Here is a 15,524-nt window from a genome sequence, read left to right as displayed (position 1 = left end):
GGATCAAGCACACCATCTTTCATTTTTTCTTTTTGCCTTCTGTCTAGTATGATATACATCAGAGTCTCTCTGTTTTGAAGTGTTTTGTGTATGATCATTTTGATCTACTATAACAAATCTCTTTCAGAAATAATAGCCCAATAGATTATTCAAGTACTATACTTCAGCAGCCTACTCTTTAAATGACCTTATCTCATTTGAGGGGAAGGCTTTGAAGTCCTGAGCCAAACTTAGAACTCATGATACATGCTGTCCTCTATTTTTTTTAAATGGATATTTCATTACATATTTGCCCTTTAACTATGGCAGTATTGTCAGATTAGCATGTTGAATCCACATCAAGTGCTTATTTTATAATGCAAAAAGAATTAATTGCAGAAAACAATGGTCCATATGAATACAAACACATTTTTGTGAAATTATAAATACATTTTGTGTTCCCTCTATTAGAATTTCAAATGAGATATTTAGTCTTCGCCGCTCTCCCACCCCCAGCTTTATATAAAACATGGATGTGGATATACTGCATCATATTTGGCTTCTCTCTTTGTACAGTACTTTGAGGGCTTCTGATGAAATGCATTATATATAATGACAAGGTATTTGCAATAATATCACAGTTATTTTTATGGATGGGCTAATTGGTTTTGTTAAAATCAGAAACCTGCCAAAACATTTGGTCATCCTAAAAATGAATCCAACATAATTTCTTTTTTTGAGGCTCAGAGAAATTTACTTAAATCTTCTCTTTTTCCTCCTGATTTTTTGGTTGTGACTGCAGCTGAAATAGTCTAGTGCTTCCTTGGTTATGAAATCACAGATTGTGCAGCATGCATAGGGTTCGCCTTTGTCTCACCAGACTCCTGCAAAACCCTCTGTTGCTTTGCATCCCATTACTGACCTTTCCTTTCACCTCCAGCAGTTGCAACTGACCCCAGCCAGGCATGGTTCTAGGGGGTAGGCAAGCAGGGGGGTCGTCCTGGACACCAAATTCCAGGAGGTGCCATTCCACTGTGTGGCTCAGCTTTCGCTTTCTCTCCAGTCTCTGATTGGCCAGTTGATTGGCTGGCCTTTTATTTGCTTGGCTTCTTGTGGAGGCAGCAGACAGGGCGGGATGTGATGAGTGGTCTCTGAAAATCTTTTCTGCCCTATCCAGCAAAATTACTACGGTCGCTCCTGGGCATAACACTCTGTTGGACCCACCTTCATATCCCTTTTATTACTTGATGAAGTGGATTAGACCAAACAGTTGTGGTAGATTCTGTGTTATGCCCTAGTATACTGTCTTTAACAGGATATTTCCTTGTATTGCACAGGATATGTCCATCCATATTGGATGATTCAGAGAAAGGCACAAAATGCCTCAGGATAGGCAAATAAAGAATAACCTTTCGTGCACCCTGAAGTATGAGCACATATGCCAAAACAAAAACTAACCAAAAAATTGTAACTATTACCATTATTTTTACAACATTTGTACCCATATTTGCATTCTACCAAGCTCTTAACCTCAGAGATATTTTGATGCAGTGTGTTCCACAGATTACTTATAAATTGTATTTTTAAGAAGTATTTTCTTTTATCAATATTAAGCTCATAGCATTTTAATTTCATTGTCTTTTCCTCTTGTACTGTACTTGTGTTATGAGAGAAGGTAAATAGGAGCACTTGCTCTAATGTCTCTCTACTGCACTTTATTTTGCACACATTTATTGTGTTCCCTTTTACTCATTTCTTCCCTAAACTAAACCATACCAATCTTTCAAACCTCTCCTCATATTGAAGTCTCTTCCATGCCTCCAGGAATTTGTTTCCCATCTCTGAATTTCTTCTTTTTCTATTGTATCTTCTTTTCAGGTAGAGTGCCCAGAACTAAACACAGTATTACAAGTGAGGACACACTACTAATTTATATAATGGCATTATAATGTTTTCAGTATTTTTTTCAATCTTATCTGTTTATATATCCTGCATGAAATCCTGGTCCCATTGAAGTCAATGGCAAAACTCCCATGGACTTCAGTGGAGTCAGGATTTCACCCTCAGCATTTTGTTTTCTTGACCAGCACTACTCATTGAGCACAGATTTTACATTGAGCTGCACACAATGATTTCCAGGTTTTATTTTTTCCTGAATTATTACAGTTAATTTGGAGCCTAGCAATATCGTTCAAATAAGTATGAATAGTTCAAATTTACATTATTTTCTTTTAGTCAACTGTGCATTTCATTTGCTATCATGTTGCCCATTCACTTAGCATTGGTAGGTCCCTCTGAATTTCCTCGGTCTTATCTAACCTAAATGATTATGCTGGGTCTCAGCTGAGTCAGGAATTGGGAGAGCACAGTGGTAAACTGTCATGTTTGTGTCCCTCTGGGTCTCATAGTCCTATGCAAAGAATTTGAGGCCTGGGACCAGGGCTGGATTTAACCCATCACTGGGTCCTCAGCAAACATATAAGAATATTGCTTAGCTAGCCCACTTCTATCCAGCTCAGTCAGTGACTGGCTCCTGCTGCATAGACACTGCCCTATTAACTCCCTCATGTCTACCCCCACAGGGCTCCCCACTGCCCCGTCATCTACCCTGTGCAGACACTCACCACCATTCCTTTCGAACTCCTGGATGATGGTGGTGAAGCTCTGGTTGGTCTGGTTCAGATACTGGAGCAGTAGCTGGCCCCAAGGCAGCAGAGAGGAGAAGCCACTCTGGCTGCCCCATCACTGCTCGCCCTCCATCATGACAGGGAGAAAGGGGGTGCAAATCTCAGTGAATAGAATTGCAACCTGGTGCACAGGGTTGCAGTGCCAGTCAGATTGGCTCCCCCCACTAATTGGGCCTTGGGCATGTGCCCAGGTTGCCTGTTCCTTAATGTGTCCTGGCCTGGCACCATGATACAGGAAATGATTCAGGAGAGCACTGGAAGAAATGATTACGTCCCATTGACTTCAGTGTGACTTAATCACATGTTTAAGTGCTTTCCTGAACTGAGGCTTTAGAGTCCAAGACTGATGTTGCTGTGTAATCTACACATCCATGAGTAAAAACAATAAATATCCAGATAATTCATGAGTTCATAGGCAGCATAAACAAAGAGGAGTCCTTGTCGCACCTTAGAGACTAACAAATGTATTTGGGCATAAACTAGCCCACAAAAGCTTTAAGCTTAAAATAAATGTGTTAGTGTCTAAGGTGCCACAAGGACTCCTCATTGTTTTTGCTGATACAGACTAACACAGCTACCCCTCTCAAACCATAGACAGCATAGTTTTTCTTTGAGTGATAGTCCCTATGTGAAAACAACGAGGAGACCTTGTGGCACCTTAGAGACTAACAAATTTATTTGGGCGTAAGCTTTCGTGGGCTAGAACACACTTCATCAGATGCATGGAGTGGAAAATACAGTAGGCAGGTATAAATACACAGCACATGAACAAATGGGAGTTGCCTTACCGAGTGGGGTGGGGGGTCAGTGCTAATGAGGCCAATTCAATTAGGGTGGATGTGGCCCATTACCAGTAGTTGACAAGACGGGGTGAGTATCAACAGAGGGAAAATTGTTTTTTGTAGTGACCCAGCCATTCCCAGTCTTTATTCAGGCCTAATTTTCGGCCTGGGCACAACTGTTCCAATATTCTCCAATGGACTGTAAATATAGTAAATCAGAGAGAAACAAGTATAAATGTAATGGAGGCATTGTGTTTAGTGAATTTGTCTACCATATGATTTTAATCCAGATCATGATTATAACAGAGTAAGATATTATAAGCTATTGCTTTACTGTCAGTCATTTGAACTCTTTAATATGACTAGTCAATGTCCATTTTGGATCCGTATCTTCAATGAACTTTAATTACAGTACTCACTTTGTTTTCCTGTGCTAAATGATTATCTCTGAAGTGCAATTTTATGATTAGCAGAGACTGAATATATAAACTAAGCTAAGGCTGATTTTCCCCTTGGGTATAAAACAGGTAAATTCATAATGAAAGAATGTTGTGTTTGGATTTCAAATGAATGCAAAGTCTGTTCTGCTTTATATGTTGTATTTTTAAAACTGTCTAATCATTCTAAAATTAACAGAAGAATAGTAAAATTGAAATTTAGAAATACAGACATTAAAGATGAGTCATGTATATTGGCTACTCATTAATATTAATCTTTTTCCTCTCAAATTAAAAATGTATGTATATACTGAGCAAATATTTTTGAATTATTTAACCATCTAAATTTTATTGCTTATGCCTCAGTAGCAGAAAGCTGTGGTGGATAAATAAGGATATTAATTCATTATGGAACTTCCTTGTAACTAAATTTTACACAGTTCACAGGTGTTTACATAAATGTCAAGAATACATAGTAGACAAAGGTTTTCCCCATAAGTTTCCTTATCTCAGTATAGATTTATTTGTATTATGTATAGATTTATTTATTTGTATTAAAATGGTACATATTTTATTAATTTACAAACAAATTAACTTTAAAGAAACAAAATGGCTATAAATCAGTTCTCCTTTTCCATTCAGAGAACAAAACAGTGGCCCATTCATTTTGTCAGCTGTGTATGTTTAATTTCCAGGGAAGTCACAGTTTCCATTGAATGAGATGATTGGGCCCCAAACATAAAAGTTAAGCTTAGTATAAGCCCCATTCCAGTTCAGAAATCCAGGGTCAGATCCTCAGCTATGTAAACGGAGCTCTGACAATTTATACAAACTGAGGAGTTGCCTTACACTAGTTGCCAAAAGGTCATATCAATGAAGAACACAATGTCTCCCTCTGCTTTTCTATAATGAAAGAAAAGTGTAAATTCATTAATCATTATGACTGGATGAATGAATCCTTCCCAAAGTTCTTCTTGTTATAATGTCCATGTTTTAGTATGACTTAGAATTTCTTAGGGATGTTTGAATAGATGGCAACAAATGAGTTCTGAGTTAAATAATAGCCCATTATGAACCAAATCCTGCAACATTACCAAGCATACCATTTACTACTATGAAAAGGTTAAGATTTTGTCATGGTTACTTTTAGTAAAGGTCACGGACAAGATGTGGGCAATAAACAGAAATTCACGGAAGCCCGTTGTCTCTCTGTGACTTTTACTAAAAAATAAATGGGGGAGGGGAGGAATGATAGCTGGAGCTCTATGGAGTGGAGACTGGCAGCCACGACCATTGGAGGGAGCCCAGCCCCGGCACAGCCATGTGGGGATAGGAAGTAGGTGGGGCCAGCCCAACAAGGTGGCAGGAAGCACACAGCCCTGGCTCCAGCCACTAACAGCTGAAGCCAAAGAAGTCATAGATGTCCTGTAAAGTCACAGAATCCATTACCTCTGTGACTAAATCGTATCCTTAACTATGAGTTAATGACTCATATTTTTAAAGGTATTTAGGCATTGAGGCACTCAGCCTAAATTTTTTTTTCTTTTCTGACCGTCAGCCAGCTTTTATTTTTACATACACGCACACAGTGAGGAATCTGAAAGTTGAAACTTAGAAATAAATAGTCCATGTTAAGCCTTTACTAGGTGTGTGTGTCTGCAAATGTATATATAATAATTTAAAAAGTTACAAGCAAGTGAAAAATCATTTTGAACAGTTATTATAATTTAAGGAAGACCTAATAAAATCCTGCTCCTTTTGGGCTTGTCTTCACTGGAAAATGAGGTCATCATAAAACATGATCTTGGATTATGACTAAACCCTACTGAAACTAGCTTGCAGAATGATAAATGTGTCTTCGCTAGAGAACTGGGTGAATAGAAAATTCTGCAGGCATGCAACAAACCAAGTTCACTGCTGCTTACATTTTTGTTTTTCCTGACTATTTTTATTTGAATTCTGAACACTTAATGCTGCATTAACATAATGTTTTGCATTTAATTTTGTTACAGATAAAATTGTTCTGTTTAATATTCTGCTTGCAGTCTGAATTAAACAACAAATAGAGTAGGCCATCTCTATGTAAATGGTAGAAAGCTCAATTTTTATGCTGAGTGCATGAGCCATGATGACCTGTCAATTAATCTGCAGGGACCCCAGCTGGATCAATTACAGCTTTAGTAGATGGGATGCCAATTCTTGCTTTACCACTTGAGTCAGTCTGGGAGAAAGCGAAGATAATACTGACAAACAAAAACAAAATGAGAGGATGCACTGAGCAACCAAAACTTGTCATCAGTTTATCCATTGCAGGTGGGACTGAATGCAGCAGTAGCAAAACTGCTTATGAAAAACTTAAATTTCAGATTCACTTCAGTCACAATCTTCAATTTTTTTAAATCAATAGCTAATTTCGGGTATAACTAAAAATGGATTTTTCTTCCATTAACTTATCAAACTTAGAAGGCCAATGGCATATTGGGCTTATTAGTAGGAGCATTGCCAGCAGATCGAGGGAAGCAGGGCTGGCCTTACCATGAGGCGAACTGAGGCGGCCACCTCAGGTGCCAGACTGTGGGGAGGTGCCACTGGGACCCAAAGTGTAGAAAATTGTGTCTGCTGCTGGTGCATATGTATTCTCTCTGCTACCTAGCAGAGCAGTACCATGAGAGGAGTAGAACAGGAAGAAGGCAGAATTGAGACCTTTCAAAGTTTTGGCCCAAGCGAGAGGGCATGGGGGCGTCATTTGAGCTCCCCGCCTCAGGTGCCAAAATGTTGTGGGCCGGCCCTGGAGGGAAGTGATTATTCCCCTCTATTTGGCACTGGTGAGGCCACACCTGGAGTATTGTGTCCAGTTTTGGTCCCCCCCACTACTGAAGGGATGTGGACAAATTGGAGAGTCCAGTGGAGGGCAACGAAAATTATTAGGAGGCTGTGGCACATGACTTATGAGGAGAGACTGAGGGAACTGGGGTTATTTAGTCCACAGAAGAGAAGAGTGAGGGGGGATTTGATAGCTGCTTTCAACTACCTGAAGGGAGGTTCCAAAGAGGATGGAGCTAGGCTGTTCTCAGTGATGGTAGATGACAGAACAAGGAGCAATGGTCTCAAGTTGCAGTGGGGGAGGTCTAGGTTGGATATTAGGAAACACTATTTCACTAGGAGAGTTGTAAAGCATCGGAATGGGTTACCTAGGGAGGTGGTGGAATCTCCATCCTTAGAGGTTTTTAAGGCCCGGCTTGACAAAGCCCTGGCTGGGATGATTTAGTTGGTGTTTGTCCTTTGAGGGCTTTGAGCAGGGGATTGGACTAGATGACCTCCTGAGGTCTCTTCCAACCCTAATATTCTATGATAGATAAAAGTTATTGCATTGTTCAAAGTCTATGCTGTGCCTTTTCTGCATTGTATCTGCTATCTAATATATCATTCACAAATGAGCCTAGACAAAAATTTCTCACTAAGCCCTGCAATTTAGCAGTCCATCCCTGCTCAACAAAGCACTTACGCATGTGTTTAACTTTAGATACATGTTCAATTCCCATTGACTTCAGTTGGACTTAAGGATGTGCTTTAAATTAAGCATGCACTTATGTATTTTAATGAATAGGGATGGACTTTAGCACATGCTTAAATGTTTTGCTGAACTAGAGCCTAAGTCATTTTTGTTAATCATAATTCTCCATTTAATAAGTAATTTGATTACTAATATGTTAACAAAAATGCTGTTGCATTTTCAACTGCCTATATTACATCTACAGAAATAACCACTGGAATATGGCAACTAGATTATGTAACAGTTTAAGATCCAAACCCAATAGACAATATACATTAGTTTTGATTTACTTATGTGTTCTGGCTGATGACACAGAAGGCAAATTTACTTTGTCCAGTGTAATAGCTCACTGGCCATCAAACCAGGCATAGATTTAACTGAAAGTTTCACACAAACATTTAAAGATTATTCCTATGAACACAGAGCTCGTTTCCATAAAATAGTTAATTTAGAACCTAAAATATGCACTGTGGGATCAAGCCCTGAGAATAACTCACACTGCTGTCAGTGGGAGTTGCCAGCATGGAACACATCTCAGGATCAGTTCCTTACTTTGGATGTGTAGATGCCAATTTATGTTCAGTCCAAGCCAAAGTAAACTCTTGAAGGAGTCTGCTAAATAATGTAAAATCTATTTTGATTATTTTTGTTTATGGATACCCCAAGACCAACATTGACTTAACAATGGAGTTGACCGCTTTATTCTGAAAAACCCTAGATCAAAAACTTCCCGCAGTTGTTTTTCTTAGGTGATCTAAACCTTGGTTGGCCGAAATGCTTCTGAATAAATGTATATTGTTTGTCTGCAGCCCATGTTAAATAATTCAAAACTATTTTAATTCTGAATCAGGATGTCCTAATCTATTGGACTGTCTATAGGAAGGATGCAATTATTACACCTGGAATATTAAATCATTTTTTACATAGTCTATTAGGAAAATCTGAAATTGGAAACTCCCTACAAAACAAATGACAACCCATTCATAAAGGCTCTTTGACTGGAGTGAATTTCTAGGTGATTTGGGTTGCGTAAAGTGGAAAAGGATTTGTTTAATTCCATAGTAGTGAGTCATTTGATCCCATTTTTCATTTGATATGATGAAGATCTGTGATACAAATTCCCAAGTCTAAAAGCTGGTGTGATTAGACAGAGCTAACACTATTTCTCTGTAGAAATTCTTAGAAATGTCTTTCCTAAGTGGTGCAACCTCATACAGAGACAGAACTGACTTAACTACAGCTGGCCTTTATTATAATCAGCTCTATAACTACTGCAAAACCTCCCCTTGATTGGTATTTCAGTTCTCTCTCCATTAATGTGAAAGGAATAGGAATGGGCCCAACAGTGGTTGGGTCTCAAGACTTTATTTGGATTGAACTATAAAAAATTAGCATGACATAGTGTGATATATTACTTAGGCCCCAGTTCCCAAAAGTATTCCTGTTCAAGACAGCATCTAAGCATGTGCTCAATCCTGTTCACATCCATGGGATTTAAACACATGCTTAAGTTCTGTTCTGAACCAGGGTTGATTTAATCATATGTTTATCTCCTGTCTTAAACTGAGGCTTTAAGGATTGTCATAGCTTGTCTATCTGTTTTATGTAATGCCCATTCCCATAGTATTTACGATATCTGATCAATAAAATTATTCATAGATTAGTACTGTGGCACAAACTCAAACACAGCTTTAAAAGACATTTTTGTAGCTTTAGCTGCATGATTAAAATATAAATACACCACTTTGTTCACACCTCCAGGGATATATTGTCTTTGCTAAGGTCCTGGCTTATCTCCCTGTAGTACGCTTTAAAGCCTGTTCCCGATCCTTCAGATTGTCAGTTTCACTCCCACTCTTGTAATGAGGCCAAATAAATCTTTGATTCAAATCAAACATCTGAACACTGATGATCTGGAACCAAAATGTCTTTATATACTGTAGCTGCCTGTTCTGTAGTTTAAGCCAATCCCAAAATGATTATTCTAACTATCGTAGCTGTTCCAACCGTTGGAATTGTTGCACCCGTCCCAAGAGGATTTGAAATTTACTTCAACAAGTGCAGGCCAATTTATGACCTTGCTGTGAAACTTCCTATTCTTGAGTGATTGCACATCTCCATTCCAATATAGGTGTGTGTGTGTTCCGAGGACAGCCACTGTAAATTTTTCCCTCAGTGATATCCACCGCGTCAGCTCTGTGCCTGCTGGTGCCACACGTCCATAGCAATGGTATATAGGGCATTGGTGTTTCCATGCTCCCTTAGTTCCTTCTTGCCGCCCAGGACAGTCGCTAGAATTTCTCTGTACTTGTTCTTACAAATCTTCCTCAGCTGACTTTGTTTCCTACTTTGTTGTAGATAGTTTTATTCATAGTTAGCTAACCTTTTTTTGGTAGTTGTTAGACTTAGTTTCTCTGTTTTAGCAGAGTTTTCTTTGCTACCGGTGCCGAGGCATGGCGCTCCTGTCACCATCTGAGAACCTTGGCACTGTTTACCATCTCCAGTGCTGAGGAAGAAACAGAAGATGTTCCCCGACTTCTAGCCAGACATGGAGAGCACAACGGAGCACGACCTCTGCAGGGCCATTCTGCATCTCCAGCAACTCATGCAGTGTCATTCACTCCAGTCACATTGCAGTTGCCATTGAGCCTGGCACTGATCAATCCATCAGCACTGGAGGGGCAGCAGAATACCAGCACTTCGGCGGTACCATACACGCTAGAGACTTTGGCTGCAGCTAGGGTGCTGGTGTCGCCAGTGGTACAAGAGCCAATGGTGTCGGTGTCAGCAAGCAGAAAAGCTACTGGCTATAGCTCGGTACCAAGGCCTTTGGTATCATCTAAGAAGGAGCTGGTCATGATGTCCCAGTCCTGGTCTTCCCTGGCTTGATACTGGTCACTGGAACTAGTGGGAACTGCTCCTCCCTCTTCTCCAGACAGCGATTCCTCATCATCAGAGTCATATATCTCCCACAGCAATCAGCCCTAGCATGCAAGTTGGTACTACCCTGTGATGGACCTGGGCCAGGGATTCTGTCAGTTGCTTGGCCTCCTTGATAGTGGCAGGTGTCGATACAGTGGCCCTTCTGGAACCCATGAGCGTTTCCCCCTACACAGGGTTCTCGATCGAGATGCTCCTACTCGATGGCCTCTGAGGGAAGAGTACTGCCGCCTCTTTGAGCAGAGCCTGATCCAGGCTACAGTACCAGACTAGTACTCACTACCAGGAGCTAAAACCACATGACCTGGCCAGTGCCAAAGGCAAAGACCAGTGCTCCCGGCTGGTGCAGGATTCCTCTTCCTTTTCTCCTGACGAGGCCTGTGGCAGGAGCTGACATAGCACCCTCCCATGACAACTATAAGGCTGTTCTTAAGAGAGTGGCCCAAAACCTGGGCATCCAGATGGAGGAGGTTAAGGAATCCTCCCCTCTTAGTTGGACATCTTGGCTGCAGAAGCCTGTCAAGAGTGGCCCATCCCCTCAACAAGGCCATCGGGGACCCAGTAAAAGACAAACCCCAGCATCCCTATCTCCCACAGCCAAAAAGGCCAAAAAGAAGAACTTTGTCCTGGCTAAGGGATATGAATTTCTACTTACTTACTTACTACTAATTTCTACTTCCAGAATCCTTGATGGTCTCAGCTGCCAATTAGTGAGAGCAACAGGGTTTAGCATGAGTGGCCCCTAAGTCAAAAGACTCTAAGAAGCTAGACCTGTTTGGGAGGAAGGTCTACTCAACGGGGGGTTTGCAGCTCAGGATCATGAACTAACAAGCAGGTTATGACTTTAACATTTGGTATTCCTTGTTAGAGTTTAAGGACTTGATGCGCCAAGAGGCCAGACACAAGTTCTCCTCTTTGGTGGAGGAGGGGAAGTCTTTAGCAAGGGCTTCCCTAAAAGAGACCCTGGAAGCTGCAGATTCAGCAGCCAGGTTCATGACCTCCACAGTGGTTATGCATAGAAGTTCCTGGCTCCAATCCTCAGGCTTCCCACATGAAGTCCCACAGACCTTCCAGGATCTTCTCTTTGAGGGCACTTTGCTCTTTTCAGAGCAGACAGACTGTAAGCTCCATGGCCTCAAGGATTTCAGGGCTACTCTGAAGTTCCTAATCTTATACACCCCAGCATCTATGAGAAAGGATTTTATGCCCCACCCTTCCTTCTGGTTCTTCCTTCCACCAGCCAAGAAGGACTCACAGAGGAAGAGGAGCAGAGACGTCAAGCAGAGACCTCCACCCCAGTCATTCTCGTCATCAATGCCTGCTTCCCCAAGACATTCCAGACACTCTAAGAAGGCCTTTTGATGGGACTCATGAGGACAGTGTGCCAGCCACAGAGACTTTGGATCCAACCTGCAGTTTCTTTGCAGACCACTTGTTCCACTTCCTTCGGGCATGGTCCCGTATTATTACAGACCCTTGGGTACTAAGCACAATAGAAGTGGGATATACCCTCCAATTCAATTTTCTTCCCCCTCCCCATCCCTCTTCAGGGACACTTCTCATGAGCAACTTCTAGCCCAAGAAGTGCAGTTGCTTTTACAGGTGGGAGCCTTGGAAGAAGCTCTATAGAATTTAAGTGATTGAGGGTTCTACTCCCATTATTTTCTAATCCTGAAAGCCAAGGGAGGTTTCAGATCTATCCTGGACCTGTGGCAGCCCAACAGTTACCTCAAGAAGGTAATATTCCACATGGTCTCATTATCTTCCATCATCCCATTCCTAGATAGAGGGGACTGGCACATCAGCCTTGATTTGAGAGATGCTTATTTTCAGATTTTGATATTTCAGGGGAATAGAAGGTTCCTCAGGTTTGTTGTGAATCACATGCACTACAACTTCACAGTTCTCCTATTCTCCCTATTGGCAGCACCATGAGTGTTTACAAAAGCGCATGGTGGTCGTAGCAGTCTCCCTAAGGAGGCAAGGGGTTCAGGTTTACCTTTACCTTGGCGACTGGTTGGTCAGAGGCTGGACTAGGGCTCATGCATAGAAGTGGAGTCCAGCATATATCTCATCCAGTCAACCTTCTGGGACCTAGGCCTACTAATGAATATGTAGAAATCTACCCTTTCCCCGGTACAAAGGATAGAGTCCATTGAAGTGGTGCTCAATTCTGACCAAGCCAGAGCCTTTCTCCCAGAAGGGCAGATCCAAGCAATCATGATGCTTATAGAGCACCTCAAGGAATGCCTGATTATAACAGCATGGAGTTGCCTGAGGCTCTTGGGTCAAATGACCTCATGTACTTACATAGTTCAGTACGCGAGACTTTGACTTAGACCTCTCCAGGCATGTCTGGCTTTGGTGTACTCAACAAAACACCACCATCTGAACACAATCCTCAGGGTTCCTCCCCCCGGTTCTCATCTCCCTTGGTTGGTGGCTGGACCAGCTGGTGGTTTGCATGGGTGTTCCGTTCTCATGGCCCCATTCATCGCTGTCCCTTGTCACAGATGTATCAGCACTGGGCAAGGTGCACACACACCTACATTGGAATGGACACGTGCAACACATCTTGAAGAACAACAATTATGGAAAGGTTAGTAACTGTTTTTGTTTTTTTTTAACATTTGACTGGGCAAAACATGCTTCCTGTTAAGAAATGATCTGCATCAGTGGCCCTTCTTGATCCACTTTCATTTTCTGTGTTTGATAACGACTTGCAGCTACAATGCTCCCATGCAATGTATCTTAGCTTCTGTCTATTTTCACATAATGATGCAATCTTGTAAAATAGTGCTTAGAAAAATGTCTTGAAATTTGGTTGAATCCTTTGCTAATTTATGGCAGAGGTTTAATTCACTAATCATTCTTTACACCTTTGCTAGAAAACAGATAATACTCATTCTAGATTACCAATATGTTATTTATCGCATTGCCTCAAAGAGAGTCTTAATAAATCTGGATGAATGTAGCAACTACCTCATACAACCATTATGAAAAAATGGCAAATAGTCACACCTTTAAATTTTGATGACAACATTTGAAACAATTTAAAAATAAATTTAAAAAAATCCTTGGTAAATACATTTCAATATACTATAAAAATGAAGGATTATAAAGTAATGTAAATGACAGGCTTGAACATGAGTACAATAGATATTATGAACAAAGATTTCATAAATACACACATTTTAATAGTTGTGTATATGATAGCTCTGGTAAGAGATCAATATTATTCTAAGCAGTACAAAAGTTAGAAAGGAAAGTTTAAAAGTTTGCTGCAACTTTAGTGTACATCTGAAGGACTGGAAAAAAAAAACTTGGAAGCACACTTTTACATTTTTCTAACATTCATTTTGGTATGGCTGATAGTTACTAGCATTTTATCCTTGGACTAGGATATTATATTTACAAGCAATTGCGAATTCATACTTCTCTTTCTATAAATTTAAATTCTACATGAATAAAGAATAATTCCATTACAATAATGACCAAAAGAGAGAAACTCAAGATAACAATGATTATATTTCAATCCTATCTGAAAAAAAAGAAATATCAAATGACCTATTACAATAAAATATCATGTAATGATACAGATTTGTTATGGTATTCATTAGCTTTATCTTTTATATGTTTTTGTTTTTACAGCTTCTGCCACATTTGAAGACTTTCAGATCCGTCCCCATGCTCTGTTTGTTCATTCATACCGAGCACCAGCTTTCTGTGACCACTGTGGAGAAATGCTGTGGGGTCTTGTGCGTCAGGGACTTAAATGTGAAGGTAAGTTAGCATTTGCTTTCCAATCTCAGTCAGAGACCTGGAGTCAAGCATGCCACTTCTGTGCTTGACAGTATTTCAAAATAGTGTGGGCACCAGAACTATACTTCTGGTCTCCAAGGGACATCCCATAATGCATTGTGGAAACTGGTCAGAAGATAGTGAGGCTGGAGCTAATCCAAGGTACTTCAGAGTACTTACTGAGATAGCAAAGCAGTACAATCAGTGCAGCACAGTGCTGTGTGAATATATGGAGTAAAATCCTGGCTTCACTGAAGTCAATGGGAGTTTGATTTCCATGGATCCAGGATTTCACCCATGGTTTCTAATTCAATATGGCTGTACTGGTGCAAGCACAACAATGTGAACACACATTTGGTTTAGTTAAATTGGTTTAATTATGGTGGTATAAGCAGTAACAATGCAACTTTTTTTATATAGACAAGGCTTTTGATAAGCAAATAGAAATTCTGATTTTGTATTTGCCATGTGACAGAGAATGCTTCTTTATTTAAATATTCTTAGCAAATAAAGGCAAAGATATTAATGATGGAATTCGTATAAAGATTTGAAGGTAAATATTTTCATGGTTTGTGCTATCTTCTATACCACTATGTCAAGTAAATCCGCTACCATTTCGCTAGTCAATATGTAAATGCACCCTAAGTTAAAATTACTAGGAGTCGTGTGTGTGTGAAAAAGAGCACAAAACTCATTGCATACCTATTGGATGACTTTCATTTCAAGGGACAATAACACAATGTAGACCCAAAGTTCCCTATGTTCCACATTAATTTGGAGTTTATTCCCTTTTTGCTATTAAATATTATTTACATTAAAAATAGGAATATGTAACTGAGATTATAGTCAGAATTTTTTGCACTAAAAATGAATCCCACATGTTAATTTTCCTCCATGAATTTATTTTTGTTTGTTTTCTTCATTTTGGGTATTTGGCACACACTGCATATTTGAACCTCGGCAGGTTGAGAGGCATGACTCATTGTTTTCAGCAGGGGCTACACTGATCAGGGTTACTCCAGCCATCAAGGAGAATTTTTTAAAAATGAAAAATAAATTTGTTTTTCTCATTGTCTTATCCAGTTTTAGGCCATGAATCTTTTTTAAAAATTGTTTGTGGCGTCTCCATTATCTTCCCTAACATTAAGTAATCATTAAGTAACAGTAAGTAAGCAAAGCCATTAGGCTTAGTGGAGTCTTATGATTTGTACTCTGGGTGTGGTTGGGATGGATATTCTGGCAGAAAGTCAGAAAGGCATGTGAATTTGCCTAGAAGTATATTCATTGTTGAACAGAGTCCTTATCTGATTAATCTCACTCCCCTCTGAATTTGCACATTTAAATG

At 40.1% G+C, this 15,524-nt stretch overlaps 1 protein-coding gene across 8 annotated transcripts in view; it reads left to right on the top strand.

The window, feature by feature from the left end:
- PRKD1 (protein kinase D1) overlaps window positions 1-15,524 on the top strand; it is a 309,265-nt gene that overhangs the window by 205,297 nt on the left and 88,444 nt on the right. For all 8 annotated transcript variants that reach the window (XR_006282058.1, XR_006282057.1, XM_038407570.2 and 5 more), the window contains one exon: window positions 14,030-14,161. Coding sequence is in view for 6 of the 8 variants with exons in the window: in XM_038407570.2 (XP_038263498.1) it covers window positions 14,030-14,161 (132 nt within the window). In the remaining 2 variants the exon portion in view is untranslated. The remainder of the gene's footprint in view (window positions 1-14,029; window positions 14,162-15,524) is intronic.

Source organism: Dermochelys coriacea, chromosome 6, assembly GCF_009764565.3.
Source record: "Dermochelys coriacea isolate rDerCor1 chromosome 6, rDerCor1.pri.v4, whole genome shotgun sequence".
NCBI classification, from domain to species: Eukaryota; Metazoa; Chordata; order Testudines; family Dermochelyidae; genus Dermochelys; species Dermochelys coriacea.
Note: the sequence above shows the minus strand (reverse complement) of the source record. Positions and strands in the feature narration are given on the sequence as shown.